This window comes from Amphiura filiformis, chromosome 7, assembly GCF_039555335.1.
Source record: "Amphiura filiformis chromosome 7, Afil_fr2py, whole genome shotgun sequence".
Lineage (NCBI taxonomy): Eukaryota > Metazoa > Echinodermata > Ophiuroidea > Amphilepidida > Amphiuridae > Amphiura > Amphiura filiformis.
The window spans coordinates 235,927-253,462 of record NC_092634.1 but is presented as its reverse complement, the minus strand read 5'-3'; the positions used below and the strand labels follow the sequence as shown (position 1 = coordinate 253,462).

Below are 17,536 nucleotides of genomic sequence, written 5' to 3'. Positions count from 1 at the left end.
AAATTAAAACACTGAATGAGGCGGCAACAATGGCCGATGACAAGTTGAATGCAAGTAAATTTAGTCATAACAGAAGTTATTCAACAAGTTCAGCCATAATCAACCAAAAGTGGCTCAATGAGAAATCAGATATCAATTTATTGGATTATGTCTCCAATTTTATATCGCCAAAGGAAACTTGAAACAGGGTCAGGCCAAAATGAAATAGTGGTATGATAAACATGCCAACATGGTCAAAGAAAGAGCGTTCAAACCAGGCAGTGGCGTACCGTGGCCGCTCCTATCCCGGGGGGCTAAAGAATATCACATTTTGCCGCCCCTTCCTCAAATGCCCGAAAAGGTTGACCCAATTTTTTTCACGGTCGTTTGATAAAGTGAAGAGCAAAAAAAAAAAAAGGATTTTAGGCGCTAGCGCCCTAAAAGCAATGTATAGTACCTTTGAACAAGTTCATTTGGAATGTTGGATAGAACTGTAAACATGGTTCGTTTTGAACAATTCCAGTGCAAAATGATGTTGATCTACTCACATTTTCAGTGACGTTTCACCACTACACTAGTGGTTTCTTCAGACTGCAACTCATCACATCTTGACTGCTTCCTTTTATAGTCAACAGTAGCCGTTGAGGGCGTGATGAGTTGGTCAAAGATGTTGTTGAGTGAATAGGCCCCCTCGTCCTTGTTTAGAGTGTCTTTTCCTTTTCGGCGTATCCAGATAGCCTCTTTTAGCCATCTGGTGGTCTTGTCAGCCTCCCTGTCGATAACTTTTGAGTCCTCCCAATTGATGGAATGATTAGAAGAAGCTACGTGGTCGTGATAGCTGACTTGTGAATGTCTGTGATAGATGATTTTCGGCTAGCTCGAGTATATGGTTTGCTTTCAAGTTTCTCCACCTCTTTTTGGTGTTCTTTCAAGCGGACTCGAAGGACGGCCGGTTTCTCCAATATATGAACTAGCACAGTCTCCGCAGGGGATTTCGTAAATCGCCTCCGCTTTTTGTTGAGGGAGGAGTTTGTCCTTGGGATGAACGAGCATGCTACGTATTGTACGGTGTCAAGTGTGGTTTCATAGCAGTTGCGAAGCCATGTTTTTTAAAAACTCGCGAGACTCGCTCAGTAAGGCCCTCTATATAAGGGACTACAACCATGCCTTTTGACTTTTCACCGTCATCTTTTTGCTTAGAGATAGGCTTTGTTTTGGGAGTAGCTCTGTCTTGTTTTACTTTCTTTATTGACCAATCTGGGTATCCGCAGCACGACAAGGCTTCGCGGATATTTTTCTTCTCTTTTTGCTTGTCCGCTTCCTCAGTGACTAAAGCATCACTCCGGTCTAACAGAGTTCTGACCACTCCTAATTTTTGATGTAATGGATGGTGGGAGGAAAACTGCAAGTATTGATCAGTGCGCGTTTTCTTTCTATAAATGCTAAGTTTCACTGAACCGTCGGGTTTTCTGGTGATAAGAGTATCAAGGAAGGGAATAGAGCCCTCTTGCTCTTGCTCGTAGGTGAATTTTACCCGAATTTTACACTGTTGGTGGGATCAATGGTTTTTAAATGATCTGTAAGATTGTCTACTTGTCCTTTGCGTACTATTACCAAAACATCTCTTCCAGAGATGGGGGCGACAGCTTGCCGGAGCTGTGGAAATAGCTTTCTGCTCAAGCCACTCCATAAAGATGTTGCAAGCGAGGGGCTGAGGGGACTACCCATGGCCATGCCAAACCGTTGGCGATAGATTTGACCTGAGTAACTGAAATATGCGACCGTAGCAAGGCAAAATTTGGTAAGTTCTATTATGTCGTCGATGGAGAGGAGAGTTCTGTTTTTAAGATCTTCATCCTCATTAAGTCTTTCTCTGAGCACATGAAGAGTGAGATCAATCCCTTATATAGAGGGCCTTACTGAGCGAGTCTCGCGAGTTTTTAAAAAACATGGCTTCGCAACTGCTATGAAACCACACCGTACAATACGTATAGCATGCTCGTTCATCCCAAGGACAAACTCCTCCCTCAACAAAAAGCGGAGGCGATTTACGAAATCCCCTGCGGAGACTGTGCTAGTTCATATATTGGAAAAACCGGCCGTCCCTTCGGAGCCCGCTTGAAAGAACACCAAAAAGAGGTGGAGAAACTTGAAAGCAAACCATATACTCGAGCTAGCTAGCCGAAAATCATCTATCACAGACATTCACAAGTCAGCTATCACCGACCACGTAGCTTCTTCTAATCATTCCATCAATTGGGAGGACTCAAAAGTTATCGACAGGGAAGCTGACAAGACCACCAGATGGCTAAAAGAGGCTATCTGGATACGCCGAAAAGGAAAAGACACTCTAAACAAGGACGAGGGGGCCTATTCACTCAACAACATCTTTGACCAACTCATCACGCCCTCAACGGCTACTGTTAACTATAAAAGGAAGCAGTCAAGATGTGATGAGTTGCAGTCTGAAGAAACCACTAGTGTAGTGGTGAAACGTCACTGAAAATGTGAGTAGATCAACATCATTTTGCACTGGAATTGTTCAAAACGAAACATGTTTACAAATGTATAGTACCATTTGTTTACAGTTCTTCTAATTTTTTCGCCTTTTTTTCTTTACTAATTCTTTTTGCCGCCCTTCTTTTTGCCGCCCCTTCTTCTTCCGCCGCCCCTTCGCTTTTGCCGCCCCCTGCTTTGACCCCGGGGGGCTGGCGCCCCAAAGCCTCCCCCCCCCAAAAAAAAACCGCGCATGCCAGTTGACAAAGTTCTAGTACAGTTTCCAATTCTCGCTATTCGCAATAAGGGCGCCGCCAGCGGTTTGCGATGTAATCGTGATGTATCATGGGAAAAGGTCGACATCAAGTCCGCGCAATCGATACTACAATACTATTACATTGTGCACATTATTAATATTTTTTATCGATTTGTCGTGTAATACCGTTATATTGACAAACTAAAAAATTGTCACGTAATCCTTAATGTAATAGCATGGTAATATTCGTATTGCACGGTCTTGGATGTCGACCTTTTACCATGATACATCACGATTTTCCCATTACATCACGCCAACCGCTGGCGGCGCCCTTATTGCGAATAGCGAGAATTCCAGGACACACATTGCAAGCCAGGTATCATGGCCCACGTGAAGTAGAGTCAAAAGTGGGTGAAGTAGATTATATTATCCGGACTCCTGGTAGCCGTAAGAGCAGGCAGTTATGCCACATGACTATCGCTAGAAGTGACAGTGGCATTTCAAAACCTATGTGACGTGCACAGTAAAACATGCTGATGATATAGACAAACATGCAGTAGGAAGTTCATTTCTAAGCTTAGAAATTCTGTATCGATCAAACGCAGCTTGTAAGTATTGGCCATATTGTAAATAATGCCTGAGCAATTTTGCATTTTGTTGTTTCAGTACAGAATAACCCTCTACCAAAGTACTCTTCATTGTGTCTAAACTAGAAGAATCCCATGTTGTCGCTTCTACAGAGTCGTCATTGACTAAGCGATTTTCATGTAATCATGAAGATCCCTACCATTCAGAGGAATTTTTTTGCTCGGTTTTCCTCCAAACAGATCTTTTAGATTTTCCTTCAGCTTTTTTGGAATCGGTACATTTGCGAAAGGACCTTCCATTAAAAGCTTGTGAGAGAAATTTTGTAATTCAATACCATAATTATTGATGTCAACTAAAAATTTCAGTTTGTTTTGATCCCACTGAAAATTAGAATTATGTACACTTACTTCTAGTAATTCTGGTGTACTAATATCTCTCACTACAGGTTCTGAATCCATATCTAAACAATATATTCCTAGCTAGTACATGTGAACTATTCCAGCGTTTTGCAAGTCCCTGTGTCGTGAATGCTATCTCAATCATGAATGACAACCCACGCTACTAAAATGCTTTGAGCGTTAAAGTTCTTTGTTCTTAGTTAGTGCCAATTTTTTTTTGTTCTTTGTTAAGCGTTCAAGGTTAAAAGTTTAATTGTGCTGTGAATAGCTGCATAGTACAGTGTTGCCAGTTCATTTAATAGATTGAGTTGCAGGAAGTAAGACGAAGTGGTTTCATGCTAAGCGGGAAGAATTAATTTGATATGTCTAACCAGGCGGAAACCTAGCCCGAGGCATTGTGGAGTTGAAACTTAATAACACACATTCCTTTGTTAGCATGTTGCCTGATCAACCCTATTTACGTACATTAGGATAGTTTTGCAGGGAATTTTTTGTTGTTGATTTTAAACAGTGATGGTGCTGTTATTTTTTACTAATTAATACCAGCTGGGAGAGGGCACACACTATTTTTAAATTTTTTCCTAATTTAAAAAAATAATTTAAGAAATTTTGATATAATAAAAAAATCTTATAATAAAAAATGGAATCATTCAAAAATCATTACAATATCGAAAAAGAAATAACTCTTGAATCGAAAGTAGAAAATAACCGTCTGTTCGTATTTTACAACAACCAGTGGGTTCAACTCAGTCAAAAAATCCAAACAAATTTTACAAACCCGTAACATTGCAGAATCGTTACAATGTCGGTCTATGTAAAGAGTTGGGAATTCCGACAAATAAGGGTAAAAATATAGTTCGGCTTATTACCGGAAAAATAGAGAGAAGTATTGTATGGCTTCAAAAAAATATTACGAAAAAATGAAATCCTCGCGATAATTTTGATATTGATTTTTTTTTTAAAATAAAAAAAAGGGTTTAAGAAAATAAAAAAATTATATATAATAAAAGAAGATGAGAAGAATACTAAAATTTTCATCGAACGCTAAATGGGAGCGTTTTAAAAAAATCAAGAGTGAATATACGGTAAAGGATCTACGAGCCATTGCGAAAAATGCTGGCCTGCAAGGAGATTGAGACACACCCGCAAAACCGATCTGATAAAATTTCTTCAAGAAAACTATGTCTTAGATCCGCTGGATGCTCCGATACAAAATATCGATGTACCCATTCTTGAACCAACGCCGTATACCACCCCCGCTCCACCGCTGGATGCTCCGATACAAAATATCGATGTACCCATTCTTGAATCAACGCCGTATACCACCCCCGTTCCACCCCAGATAGAAATAAAGCCAACGCAAGATTGGTCATTCTTGGATACCCCCAAACCACCTCCCAGACGAACCAGATTTCAACGAAAGATTGAAAAGCTTTACAAACAGAAGGAAAAACCATTCGAAATTCAAGAATTTGAATCCGCGCTCAATCATTTTACGACTCGGTACAAAATCGGTGGACGAGCTGGCTATGTACCAAACACATTTTTAGTAGCCGTCAAGCAACCAGTCGTAAATCTTCTAACCAACGCCCGTCAGACAAAAGTTAAAATGAGTCTTCGATGCATGATGGAAAAAATAAATTTGCAAACGGGTGAAGTTGTTGTCAAGGAAGCTGTATTTAGCTCCAGCACAGACGTCAATTTGGAAGCCACCAATCTCGATGAGCTGTACAAAAAATGGAAAACCAAGATTTTGGAGAACATCTCCACATTTCAAAATTCTGGTAGTGGGTGGGTTTTCAAGTCCATCGTAGATCTGGAGATTCATACCGCGAAGTATAAACCGATGAGTGGTTCGTCATACATTCCGCTTTCAAAAGATTTAGCCAAAAAGAAAGCGATCATCAATCCCCAAAATGATGACAACCAATGCTTCAAGTGGGCCGTCACTAGAGATAGACGTCCAGTTTACAAACATGCGGAGCGAATAGACAAAAAACTAAAAGCAAAATCCAAAGAGCTCAATTGGGAAGGCATCACCTTTCCAACCCCCCTTAAAGATATTGACAAATTTGAGATGAATAATGCATCAGTTTCCGTCAATGTCTTGGGATACGCCGAAAAAAATTCATTCAAGAGGTTGTACAAAAATGAAGTCTACCCGCTGAGAGTAGGTGCTAGCAATCGAAAACACGAAGTTAATCTTCTTTTAATTTCGGGCAAAAATAAGGATGGTCATGACACCCAACATTACTGCGTCATCAAGAGTATGAGCAGACTAATGTCGTCACAAGAGAGTAAAAATGGTCATGCTAGATATTATTGTATGCGATGTCTCACGTCCTACATCTCCAAACAAAAATTGGTGAAACATAAAGAGCTATGTCAAAATAATGAAACCGTGAAAATTGAAATGCCGGATCCAGAGAAGGATTCATCTCAGTATTTTAAACATCATTTCAAGTCTCAGAACGTTCCTTTTGTCGTGTACGCCGATTTTGAATCCTTTACGACGCCGATACAAACCTGCCAACCGGAAGTTTCTCAGAAGACGACGAAATACCAAAAGCACGAACCTTCGGGCTTTTGCTACTACATCAAGTGTTTCGATGACTCGGTGTACACTCAAGAACCAGTGATTTTCACCAAGGAATCCGAGGACCAAGATGTGGCTCAGATTTTTGTGGAAACTCTAGAGCAAAACATCAAAGAGATCTATCAAGAATTCAAGTTCCAAAAGGAAATGATCTTCGGGGAGCAAGAGCGAGAAATTTTCAAAACATCCACCCACTGCCACATCTGTAAGGATCCACTGACTCCCGATGATAAAGATACTTACAACGTCAGAGACCACTGTCACTATAAGGGAACCTTTAGAGGAGCTGCTCACAATATCTGCAATATGAAATATAGGAAACCAAATTTCTTTCCCGTGATTTTCCATAATCTAGCCGGATATGACGCTCATCTGTTCATCAAGAATCTTGGCAAGACCGAGGGAGAGATCGACTGTATTCCTTCCAACGAAGAGAAGTACATCTCATTCACCAAGAAGATATTGGTTGACACCTTTACCAATAAGGAAGGAAAAGAAGTCGATGTCAAGCGTGATCTCAGATTTATCGACAGCTTCAAATTTATTGCTGCTGGACTTGGCAAACTCGTCGAAAATTTGGATGAGTTTTCTGAATTACCGAAATTTTATCAGGATGAACAACTTCAGCTGCTCTTGAGAAAAGGGGTGTATCCGTACGATCACGTCAACTCTTTGGAAAAACTCCAGGAGACTAGTCTTCCACCCAAAGACACCTTCTACTCCAAACTCAACGAAGAACACATTTCCGATGAGGATTATGAACACGCTCAAAAGGTGTGGGATACTTTCGGAATGAAAACCATGAGGGAGTATCACGATCTGTATCTCAAGTCGGACGTTCTCCTTTTAGCCGACGTGTTCGAAAATTTCAGAAAAACCAGTCTGGAAAACTACGAACTGGATCCTTGCTGGTACTACACGGCTCCCGGATTAACCTACGATGGCATGCTAAAAACGACGTCCAAACGTCTCGAACTCCTCACGGAATACGATAAGACTTTGTTTTTTGAAAACGAAAATAGAGGTGGGGTTTCCACGATATCTACCAGATATGCCAAAGCCAACAACAAGTACATGGGTGACGATTACGATCCGAGCGAGCCCTCCAAGTACATCGTATACATCGACGCGAACAACCTATACGGATGGGCCATGAGTCAACCGCTTCCGGTCGGTAACTTCGAGTGGATGTCGTCAAAAGAGCTAGACAATTGGCGCGAAATCCCGTGCACTCTTGAAGTGGATTTGGAATATCCCAAAGAGCTGCACGACCTTCACAACGACTTTCCCCTAGCTCCAGAAAGACTGATCGTGAACAAAGTGAAAAAACTAATTCCGAATCTGAACGACAAGGAAAAGTACGTTATCCACCACGTGGCTCTGAAGCAGTGCTTGGAGCTTGGACTCAAACTGACCAAGGTTCACAGAGGGATAAAATACCGAGAGGAAGCCTTCATGAAATCATACATCGACAAGAATACCAGTCTTCGAACAAAAGCTACAACGGAGTTTGAGAAGGCTTTTTTCAAGTTGATGAACAACAGCGTCTTTGGAAAAACGATGGAAAACATCAGAAATTACGTCAATGTCCATCTCGTGAATTCGGAACACAAAGCTATCAAATTAGCCGCGAAACCCAACTACGAGCGAAACACAATCTTTGATGAAAATCTTATAGCGGTTCACATGAAGAAAATCAAACTGTACTTCAACAAGCCGATATATCTCGGAGCGAGCATCCTGGATATTGCAAAGACGAAGATGTACGACTTTCACTACAATTACATCAAGAAAAAGTACGGAAACAAAGCGAAGCTCTGTATGACAGATACCGACTCGCTACTTTATGAAATCGAGACCGAAGATTTTTACGAGGATATCGCTCAAGACGTGGACCGCTACTTTGACACTTCCAACTACCCAGCTGATCATCCGTCAGGAATTCCGACTGGAAAGAACAAAAAAGTTCCCGGCATGTTCAAGGACGAAGCCGGAGGAAAGCAGATAGTGGAATTTGTTGGACTGAGAGCAAAGTTGTACTCTTTCAGAATGCACGAGGGAAACGAGGAAAAGAGGTGCAAAGGAGTAAAAAAAGCGGTCGTCGAAAGAAAGATTACCTTCGACGACTACAAACGCTGTCTCTTCGATGAGAAACCTCAGACGAGAACAATGAATGTGTTTAGGAGTCACAAGCACGAGGTGTACACTGAAACCGTTAACAAAGTCGCGCTCGATTCCAAAGATGATAAGAGAATCATACTTGAGGACAAAATTCACACACATGCACACGGTTACTGTGTTGAAAAACTTGAATAAGAAATTTTACTTCAAAACTCTGTCGGGTGGCAACTGTGTACCCTCGGGTACTATCATAAGCTCCTGTCTAACAAACGCCTCTTTGGTGCACCTTCACTCAAATAGTACAAAATTGGATCACCCGGAGTCCTCACGATACTATCAACCGTGTAAGTTTCCAGAGACCAAATGGGATCGGTTGCGCGTCTTCTCTCACCTCCCTCCAACTCTCCGGGAGCGTACAAATACCTCAATCTCACGTTACCTGGAATTTTAATCTCATTTTTCAACTTCTGTGGAGCTGAAGACATCGTTTCAATCTTTTTCTTCTTGATAGCATCAACCGGTTTCATTCCTATCAGCCGAGTCTCTTCGCTGTTCAAAGCTCTGATCACATCCGGAAGCCTACCCACCCACTCGGTAGACCTCACATTTTTTTGACCACGAGCTTCCGTCAGTATTTCCTGCGAGTACTGATGGCCAAACAGTCTTTCAGCCAAAGTTCTGTTGAATCTTTCAACAATTGCCTGAGCTCTATGTTGACCAGGCAACCCTCTTCTGATATCGACCTTGTGCTTTTTCATCACTTCGTTCACTTTGCCCATGAATTCTCTTCCAGGATCGACCTGCAGAAGCTTCGGCCACTTTAAAACTCGAGAGTAAATTTTTTCAAATGCCTTAGCCACCTCCCCAGATTCCTTCGAGCTCAGAGGCTCAGCTTCCTTGTATCTGCTCGCGACATCCACCACAGTCAACGCGTACTTGTAAAGCTTTTTTCCTTTACTCGGTCTGTCGTGAGGGAGAAACAACACATCGGCTTGATGAACTTCATTAGGTACACTTACGTTAAATTTTGCTCTGGGAATGTACTTCGGAGGTGGTAGGTAAATTTGCCACTGAGTCTGCTTTTTCAAAAAAAAATTTCTAGCTTTTTCTTTCGTCACTCCAGCCTCTTTCGCCAGCTTGTCTATCGCAGAAACACCCTTCCAATACCCTCTTGGACTGTAGTAAACCTTAGACATTTTAGTTTCAGCCATCTTTTATTTTTAGCCCGATTTAAAAATAAAAACAGTTTAAGAAAATCCCGGCTAATAAAAAAACAAACAAAATGGCAAAACAATCAAGCATACTCAATATTGAATTTGAGCACTTGTTAGAAGAGCAAAAAGGATCCTCAATTTTGAAATGGGTTGAACTAGAAGAAGGTGGAATTTACGAAATTACCAATTTTGAGATCATGGAAACCAGGGTTGGAAAATCCGGAGTTATCACTCTCAGTGATAACACTCGAGTTTGGAGTTGTTCTACCCTAACAAAAAGGCTAGAGAACTTGGACTTGGACTTTGGTGAATCAATAGCTCTTGTTAAACCCACGGGCAAAAAAAGAAAGCAAAACAACCGGGAACATGTACCACAGTTTTGACCTTGTAGTGAAAGAGTTGAAATATGATGAAGACTCAGACTAGTCGTACAGTCTACCATAACCAACAAAAAAAATCTCCTTTAGACATTCAGTCTAAAGGAGATTTTTTTATTGTTACAAAAATGAAGTGTACGAGTAAATATAAGCGTTGTTTTTGTAAATTGTGTAAAAAGAAAACTCGCCTCCGAAAACAGAACAAACTAGAGTCAACAGACGCTGAATACAAGCCGCAATTTGACCCCTATAACTTGACCCCTGGGTTACGGATGGGGTCAACTGCTCTTGCATTGTGCTTAGGATGTCATAAGAAATATTCCTGGTGAATTTCAGCTTAATCGGAACTTAAACATGGATTTTGATTTTTTAAATTTTTGATTGACCTTTTGACCCCTTAATGACCTTTGACCTCAATGAAAAAAAAACCTTATGTACACCGACAAAATGCATTGTTCCAATTTTAATTAAAAAATTCTAACATGTTCAGTTCTTGAGATAAAAATTTTGAAGTTATTCAGCTAAAAACAGGAAGTGACCCTTAATGACCTTTGACCCCAAAATAAAAATACCATGCATACATCAGGGAACACTAATTCATGTATGTTGGTTATATTATTCTGGTCTGTTTACATTTTGAAATAAAAATGTTTTGAACATTTTTGATAATTTTGGTTTTTGACCGGAAGTAACCCCTTAATGACCTTTGACCCCAAAACTGTAGGCATCCTAAGGACCCTGGCTAATAGCAATGCATGTGTGTTAATGTCGACTCTCTGCTATGTAATTTGTACAGACAGTGATTTTTTGAATATTTTTTACAAATTTTTCAGATTTTGACCGGAAATGACCCCTTAATGACCTTTGACCTCAATTCTTTTTAGGAAGTTTTAAGCACTGCCACATGTTGATTCATATGCATGAGTCACATGATCATTGCATGTAATTTGTGGAAGGAGTAGCATTTTTTTTTTTTCAACATTTTTGACCATAAGGTCAAGGTCAAAGGTCACAGTCAGGTCAAAGTCAAATGTAAGGTTTGGCCTAGTCCAGTGGTCATTTGGCTTAAGTATGGTTGAAATCTGTCGAAGCATAAGAGAGCTAGGGCGAAACGTGGCAAGTCACGCAAAATGTCACGAGTTGCCAGAAGAAACTAGAGTCAACAGACGCTGAATACAAGCCGCAATTTGACCCCTATAACTTGACACCTGGGTTACGGATGGGGTCAACTGCTCTTGCACTGTGCTTAGGATGTCATAAGAAATATTCCTGGTGAATTTCAGCTTAATCGGAACTTATACATGGATTTTGATTTTTGAAAATTTTGATTGACCTTTTGACCCCTTTAATGACCTTTGACCTCAATGTAAAAAAACCTTATGTACACCGACAAAATGCATTGTGTCAATTTTAATTAAAAAATTCTAACATGTTCAGTTCTTGAGATAAAAATTCTTGAAGTTATTCAGCTAAAAACAGGAAGTGACCCCTTAATGACCTTTGACCCCCAAAATAAAAATACCATGCATACATCAGGTAACACTGATTCATGTATGTTGGTTATATTATTCTGGTCTGTTTACATTTTGAGATAAAAATTTTTGAACATTTTTGGTTTTTGACCGGAAGTAACCCCTTAATGACCTTTGACCCCAAACCTGTAGGCATCCTAAAGACCCTGGCTAGTAGCAATGCATGTGTGCTAATGGCGACTCTCTGCTATATATTTTGTAAAGACAGTGATTTTTTAATATTTTTAGCTTTCAGACCGGAAATGACCCCCTTAATGACCTTTGACCTCAATTCTTTTTAGGAAGTTTTAAGCACTGCCACATGTTGATTCATATGCATGAGTCACATGATCATTGCATGAAATTTGTGGAAGGAGTAGCATTTTTTTGAAATCACATTTTTGACCATTATAGCTAGGTCAAAGGTCACAGCGAGGTCAAAGTCAAATGGAAGGTTTGGTCTAGCCCAGTGGTCATTTGGGTCAACTTTGGTTGAAATCTGTCAATCCTTTGCGAAGCTAGATGCAGTTGATTGGTTGCCAGAAGAAAGAAAGAAGAAAGAAGAAAGAATTGAGAAGAGACAGAACAAGCCGACATCCGTCGTCGGCTTGTAAGAAAGAAGAAGAAGAATTGAGAAGAGACAGAACAAGCCGACATCCGTCGTCGGCTTGTAAAAACCGATTTGCAACCTATACGGTACCGAATTCACTCGGTTGTTTAAAGAACCCGCACGAGTGGAGCAAAGAGTTCCGCCAAAATGTAAAAATTGCAACTCAGAATACATAGTAGACGATGTGTGTTATGATTGTGGTTTAGAAAATGACACGTCTCTTAACGAGAACTCACCCCGAGTTAACATCGACCAAATTCGACAATCGAAAAAGTACTGCGAAACCAAGACCTACCAGTTTGAAGAATACATCGAAATCTATCGAGGAAATGTTACGAGTACTTCTGAGATTTTGATCGACGAGTTTGTTACAAAAATGAAGTGTACGAGTAAATATAAGCGCTGTTTTTGCAAATTGTGTAAAAAGAAAACTTGCCTCCGAAAACAGAACAAAAAACCGATTTGTCTATACGGTACTGAATTTAATCAGTTGTTTAAAGAACCCGCGCGAGTGCAAAGCATACCAAAATGTGAAAATTGTAACTCAAAATACAGTGGAAATGTTACGAGTACTTCTGAGATTTTGATCGACGAGTTTGTTAAAAAAATTAAAAAAATAAAAAATTGTTCGAGTCCCTGAGTAAAAAAGACTTGTTAAAAGTCTTGAGATCAGACCCAAAAGCCGTTCACAAGATTTACTACAAAGTTACGGGCAATTCTCCCGTTGATTTTTGTCATGATCAAGCTAATTTGTTATGCGATCTTGATAATATACTGAAAATGTATCTACAAAATAAACCCAAGAGAAATAATTTCAATATTCACTACGTTCTCTTCTACCTACTCAAGCGAAGAAATTATTCCGTAACTCTCGATGATTTTCCAGAGATTAGAGGTTCAGCTCCCACCCAAATACTTTTATCCAAAGTATTTGATAGCGACCACACCGGTTCCGAGCAATCCCAGTCCGAGCAAAGCTAATTCCCCATTTTGGATCGATTTTGTTTGATCTTCGTCGAGATACTCTCCATCATAAAGTTGTGGTTCGGGTGGAAAAGAATCCATCAAAATTCCCGTTAAATTATAATACTGTCTCATCGCGTCATCGACGTCCGAAAAGGTTCTCTCCGCGTGACCCTGTTTTTTAATTGATCGTTGATGTAATCTATTCTTGAAAGACGCGCTAAATTCCAAGAATCTCGGTCGTGCTGAAGTTTTTCGAGAGCGAGATCGTGTCTTTTGCGTTCTTCCGAACTACTGAGAGAGTTGAACAGATAATTGCTCCCTGAAAATGCCAAAGCGTTAACCATGAATGCGATCGATGCCATTTTTCTCTTTATTTTCACCAAAAAAAAACCCTCTTAGCACAGATAGTGCTAAGAGGGTTTTTAATATACCTACCTTGACAGAATGTTTCCTTGGACTAAGCCATAATTTGATCCGGAAGAATTCCTTGATTCACGAGCCAATCTCTGAGCATCGTAGCCGAATAGACGCTCAAAGTCAACTTTACGATATCCTCCACATCAAGCTGCGAGAGATTAGCCGGCTTCATTTTTAGGAACTTTTTCATAACGAACGAGTTAGCCCATATACCGAAGCTTATCGTTGTTGCGTGATACGCGCCGTTTACGATCATTTTTACGTTTGGATTGGTTTCTGCCATCTTCTTTATTGTAACTAAAATCATCGAAAGGATCGACTTTTGGTTGATGATCGACCACTGTGGTCACGGTGGGTGGGCTTTCAGTCGTACCGTTTAAGGTAGAATACCCATATGCCACTATCCCTCCAACGACGACGACCGCTCCTCCAACAAGAACTGGACCTGACAACCAGTTTGACACGTCTGAAGGTGTACGTGACGTTTTGTCTATGGTGGACGGGTTCTCCCGTGTCGTTTCCTCTGCTTCAAAGGCTTTCATTTTTGCTGCCCTTTCTTTGTTTTTTGCGGCTAATGCTTTTCCAGCGGCAACCCGGTTCGGGTTTTTGACTTTTGCTTGATTCACTCCTGCCGTCACTTTTGTCGGAGGCGTCGTGTCCGCTGCTGGAACGTCTACTGATTTGGTTTCTAGATCACTCATCTTTTATTATTAAAAAAAATCTATAGATATCTGTAGAATCATCTATAGATACCTGTAGAATCATCTATAGATACTTGTAGAAATCATCTATAGATACCTGTAGAATCATCTATAGATACCTGTAGAATCATCTATAGATACCTGTAGAAATCATCTATAGATACCTGTAGAATCATCTATAGATACCTGTAGAAATCATCTATAGTTACCTGTAGAATTATCTATAGATACCTGTAGAAATCATCTATAGATACCTGTAGACTCTTGCGAAAGCTGAAATTTTCTTTGAAACTTCATTTTAAAGTTTTGATAAATAATTATAAACAAAAATCAGGCATTGATCATCGAAACCGAGATTGGTGTTTTAATAGCGGACACGGAAACTCAGTAAAATGACGGATTCGTTCTCCGAAGAATCAGATTTCAGCGACGAATGCGACGCGTTCGATCCGCTGTACTGCGATTCAAAAGGGGAGCATCTCACCTTATCGCAGAGGGTAAAAAGAAGCAGAGAGAGGATCGCCGAGAAAAGAGAGGTCGAGCTCCTAAAGACGCGACTTCTGGTGGAAGAGATCGCGCAGAGCAAATTTCCCAGGCAAAAAATGCCCTACAAAGAGAACGAACCCCCGGTGACGCTGGTTCACTTCCTCTCGTTCGGGTGCAAGAACTCGGTCTACAAAAAAGAGATAACCTGGGAAACTAAAAAATGTTCGAGGGATATTTTTCTCGAACATTTTTTTTTAGTTTTGAAACTTTTGTAATATTTTTTTTTAAAAAAGTTTAGTCAAACCAAAAAAAAAATTCAAGAGGAATAAATACTTCCTCTTGAATTTTTTAGTTTCAGGATCTTAACCCTTTCCATACTAGGCGGGTTTTTGTTGCTTTACGAGTTGTCTCCAGAAAAAAAGATTGCATTCGATCATCATGGTAGTCAACAGAGCTGGTGATTCGCTTCTTCCTAAAATCACGGCCCTCGTAAAATCATCCTTGCTGGATTCGCTAAAAATGTTGTAAAGCGGAGTCGGAAACGGTGAAAATGAAGAAAGTATGTAGCTTGCCATCAGCCTTACGGTTCTTCCGTTTCCGTCCGAAAAAGGATGCAGTTCGAGCATTTCGGCTACAAAATATGCGCAAGCTTTGAAGGTATTCAACAATCTTTTTTCCTCGTCAGGATCTTCCCTGCTTTGAATGAACAAACTATTGAATCTATCAACAATGTTGATTACCGCCATTTCCATATCTTCAGGCATGCGATACTCGTGTCTCTGACCCATAAACGTTGTAAACCTCCGAGCCTGACTATACTCTCCGGGCTTTGTTTCGCCAAATTCTAACGGAAGATTTTTCCTCACAATTTTGTTGGTCTGTCTAATCAAGTTTTCTTCTAGAAACCCAAAATTGTTATCATTTTTCAAACTCATTAAATTTTGGCAGGCTTCGCGTAGGTTGAGCGTTTCTTTTGCTTGTAAGGAGGTGTCATCGGGGTCAAGGTTCGATAGAAACTCTCGCGTTTGCGATAGGTTTTGAAATCCATGATATTCTTCGTCTAGACAATGATAAACAAATTCCGTCAAGAGAAAGTCTTTCGGAACCTCGCAATTATTCATCTTTTTGCACTTCAGAATCTCTCGAATGGCATCTTTGATGCTTGGAAATTCGCCCTTTCTCCAACTAGGGTTTTCTTCTGGAGAAAAATCGATCAAATCGCTAACCGAAGAAATAAATGGCATTTTTAGAATATAAAAAAAGTTATATCTTAAAAACTGTTTTGCAAACTTCAAAGGGTTAATCAATCACATCAATACTTGGGGAGTCGTCTACTGTGCACTTCGCTTCTGGTGGAAAGTCAGCTGTTTTAAGACCGTTGGTAGTTAACAGAATAGCCTCCAACGGAGCTAGCATACGTCCAAAACTATGATACAGCCCACAGGTCCATTTGTTTAAAGCTAAATCAATAAAGGGCCCTTCGTTCAGAGACTCTTCCAGAGCATCGCGATCGGTAATCGCCAAATTNTNTGGAAGGAAGAGTCCGACCAAATTTACGTAAGCGGTAACGAAGTGCTTTTTCATTGACCTGGTCACTATCCCACCCATGTGAGCCTCGTATCTGGCGTAGAGTCTCATCAGGCTCTTTTGATCAAGCCTATCGATCTCAGCGGAGGTTATGGTCTTTCCCAAATACTCTTTGCTTTTTCCTGCCTCTGCTACGCCGATCAATCGTTCTCGCAGCTGTTCCGTTTCGCCAGACTCCCTTACAGGTTCCTCCCGTGTAGCCGTACCGTCTAAGGTAGACATTCCGCCTATGGTAGACGTTTCGCTCAGGGTGGGCAGAACGTCCACGGTCATCGCTTCGTTAACTATATCTTCAATTTCAGTCATCTTGCTTTTTTATCTTAAGATTATTTTTGCCACCAGTACTCAGTCGGTTGCTCGGTAATTAGAATTAGTTTGGAATGTTTTTGTTTAGCTAGCTTTTTTTATCTCTTTTTCTCTTCTAGAGTTGGGATTATATCGTTCTCCTTAGAGTCTCGCCGAAACTATCTTGATCTTTTGTGTAAAACAGGGCTGTCCATTTTGTCTGCTCTCTGAGATCGGTAACGATGGGGTTATATTTTTGTGTAAGCACCCAAACGGAGCAATTATCGTGTCTTCCCGAGAATGCTAGCTGAGAAAGCATCTGTTTCTTTTTGGTTAATGATCTGTCAGAGCTGCAGTCGTCGATAATGAAAAGTGTGTGTCCGTCTTGTATTCCATAAGTTTTGTAGCCAAATTTCAAACAATCGTTCAGCCAATCGTCGGACTTTGGACACCAGTTAGGATCCATTGGAATGACATCAACGTCCTGAAAACACCAGGATCTGTTTAAGTACGCTTTGTTGCGCGTCCAGGTAGGGCAAACGATTATGATGTATTCAAAGAAATTCTTGTATTCCCTCTCGAGTAAATCCAAAACAAATTCAGTCTTGCCACAGCCGGTGGCTCCGCAGATTATAGCCGAGTGCGCGTGTTTTGGAAACATCTTTTATTCTAGTATTTCACGCTCTGCAATTTTCCGGCTTCGATATTCACCTTTGCATCCTGTATGTAGTACACGTAAGCGTTCAACGCTCCTGCAGCCTCGGCTTCTTTTTTCGATTTCGATTTGAATACTCTGACTAGCTCCTTCAATTTTCCTACCAGATCCATGCAACGTGCCATCATCCGTGGTTCTCATGTCCAACCAGAGTCCATACTTGGTCGTGAGATAATCTGGTAAAATCACATCGGTCAATTCCGCTTCTTTGATTATGTGTGGGACGGTTCTGA

The 17,536-nt window shown here is 40.6% G+C and overlaps 1 protein-coding gene across 1 annotated transcript; it reads left to right on the top strand.

The window, feature by feature from the left end:
• The first annotated feature begins 5,326 nt into the window (after positions 1–5,326).
• On the top strand, positions 5,327–15,506 carry LOC140156530 (uncharacterized). The gene is made up of 2 exons (XM_072179470.1): positions 5,327–8,527; positions 15,477–15,506. Exons 1-2 carry the CDS (start codon positions 5,327–5,329, stop codon positions 15,504–15,506), a joined length of 3,231 nt encoding a protein of 1,076 aa, XP_072035571.1.
• Positions 15,507–17,536: the final 2,030 nt, after the last annotated feature.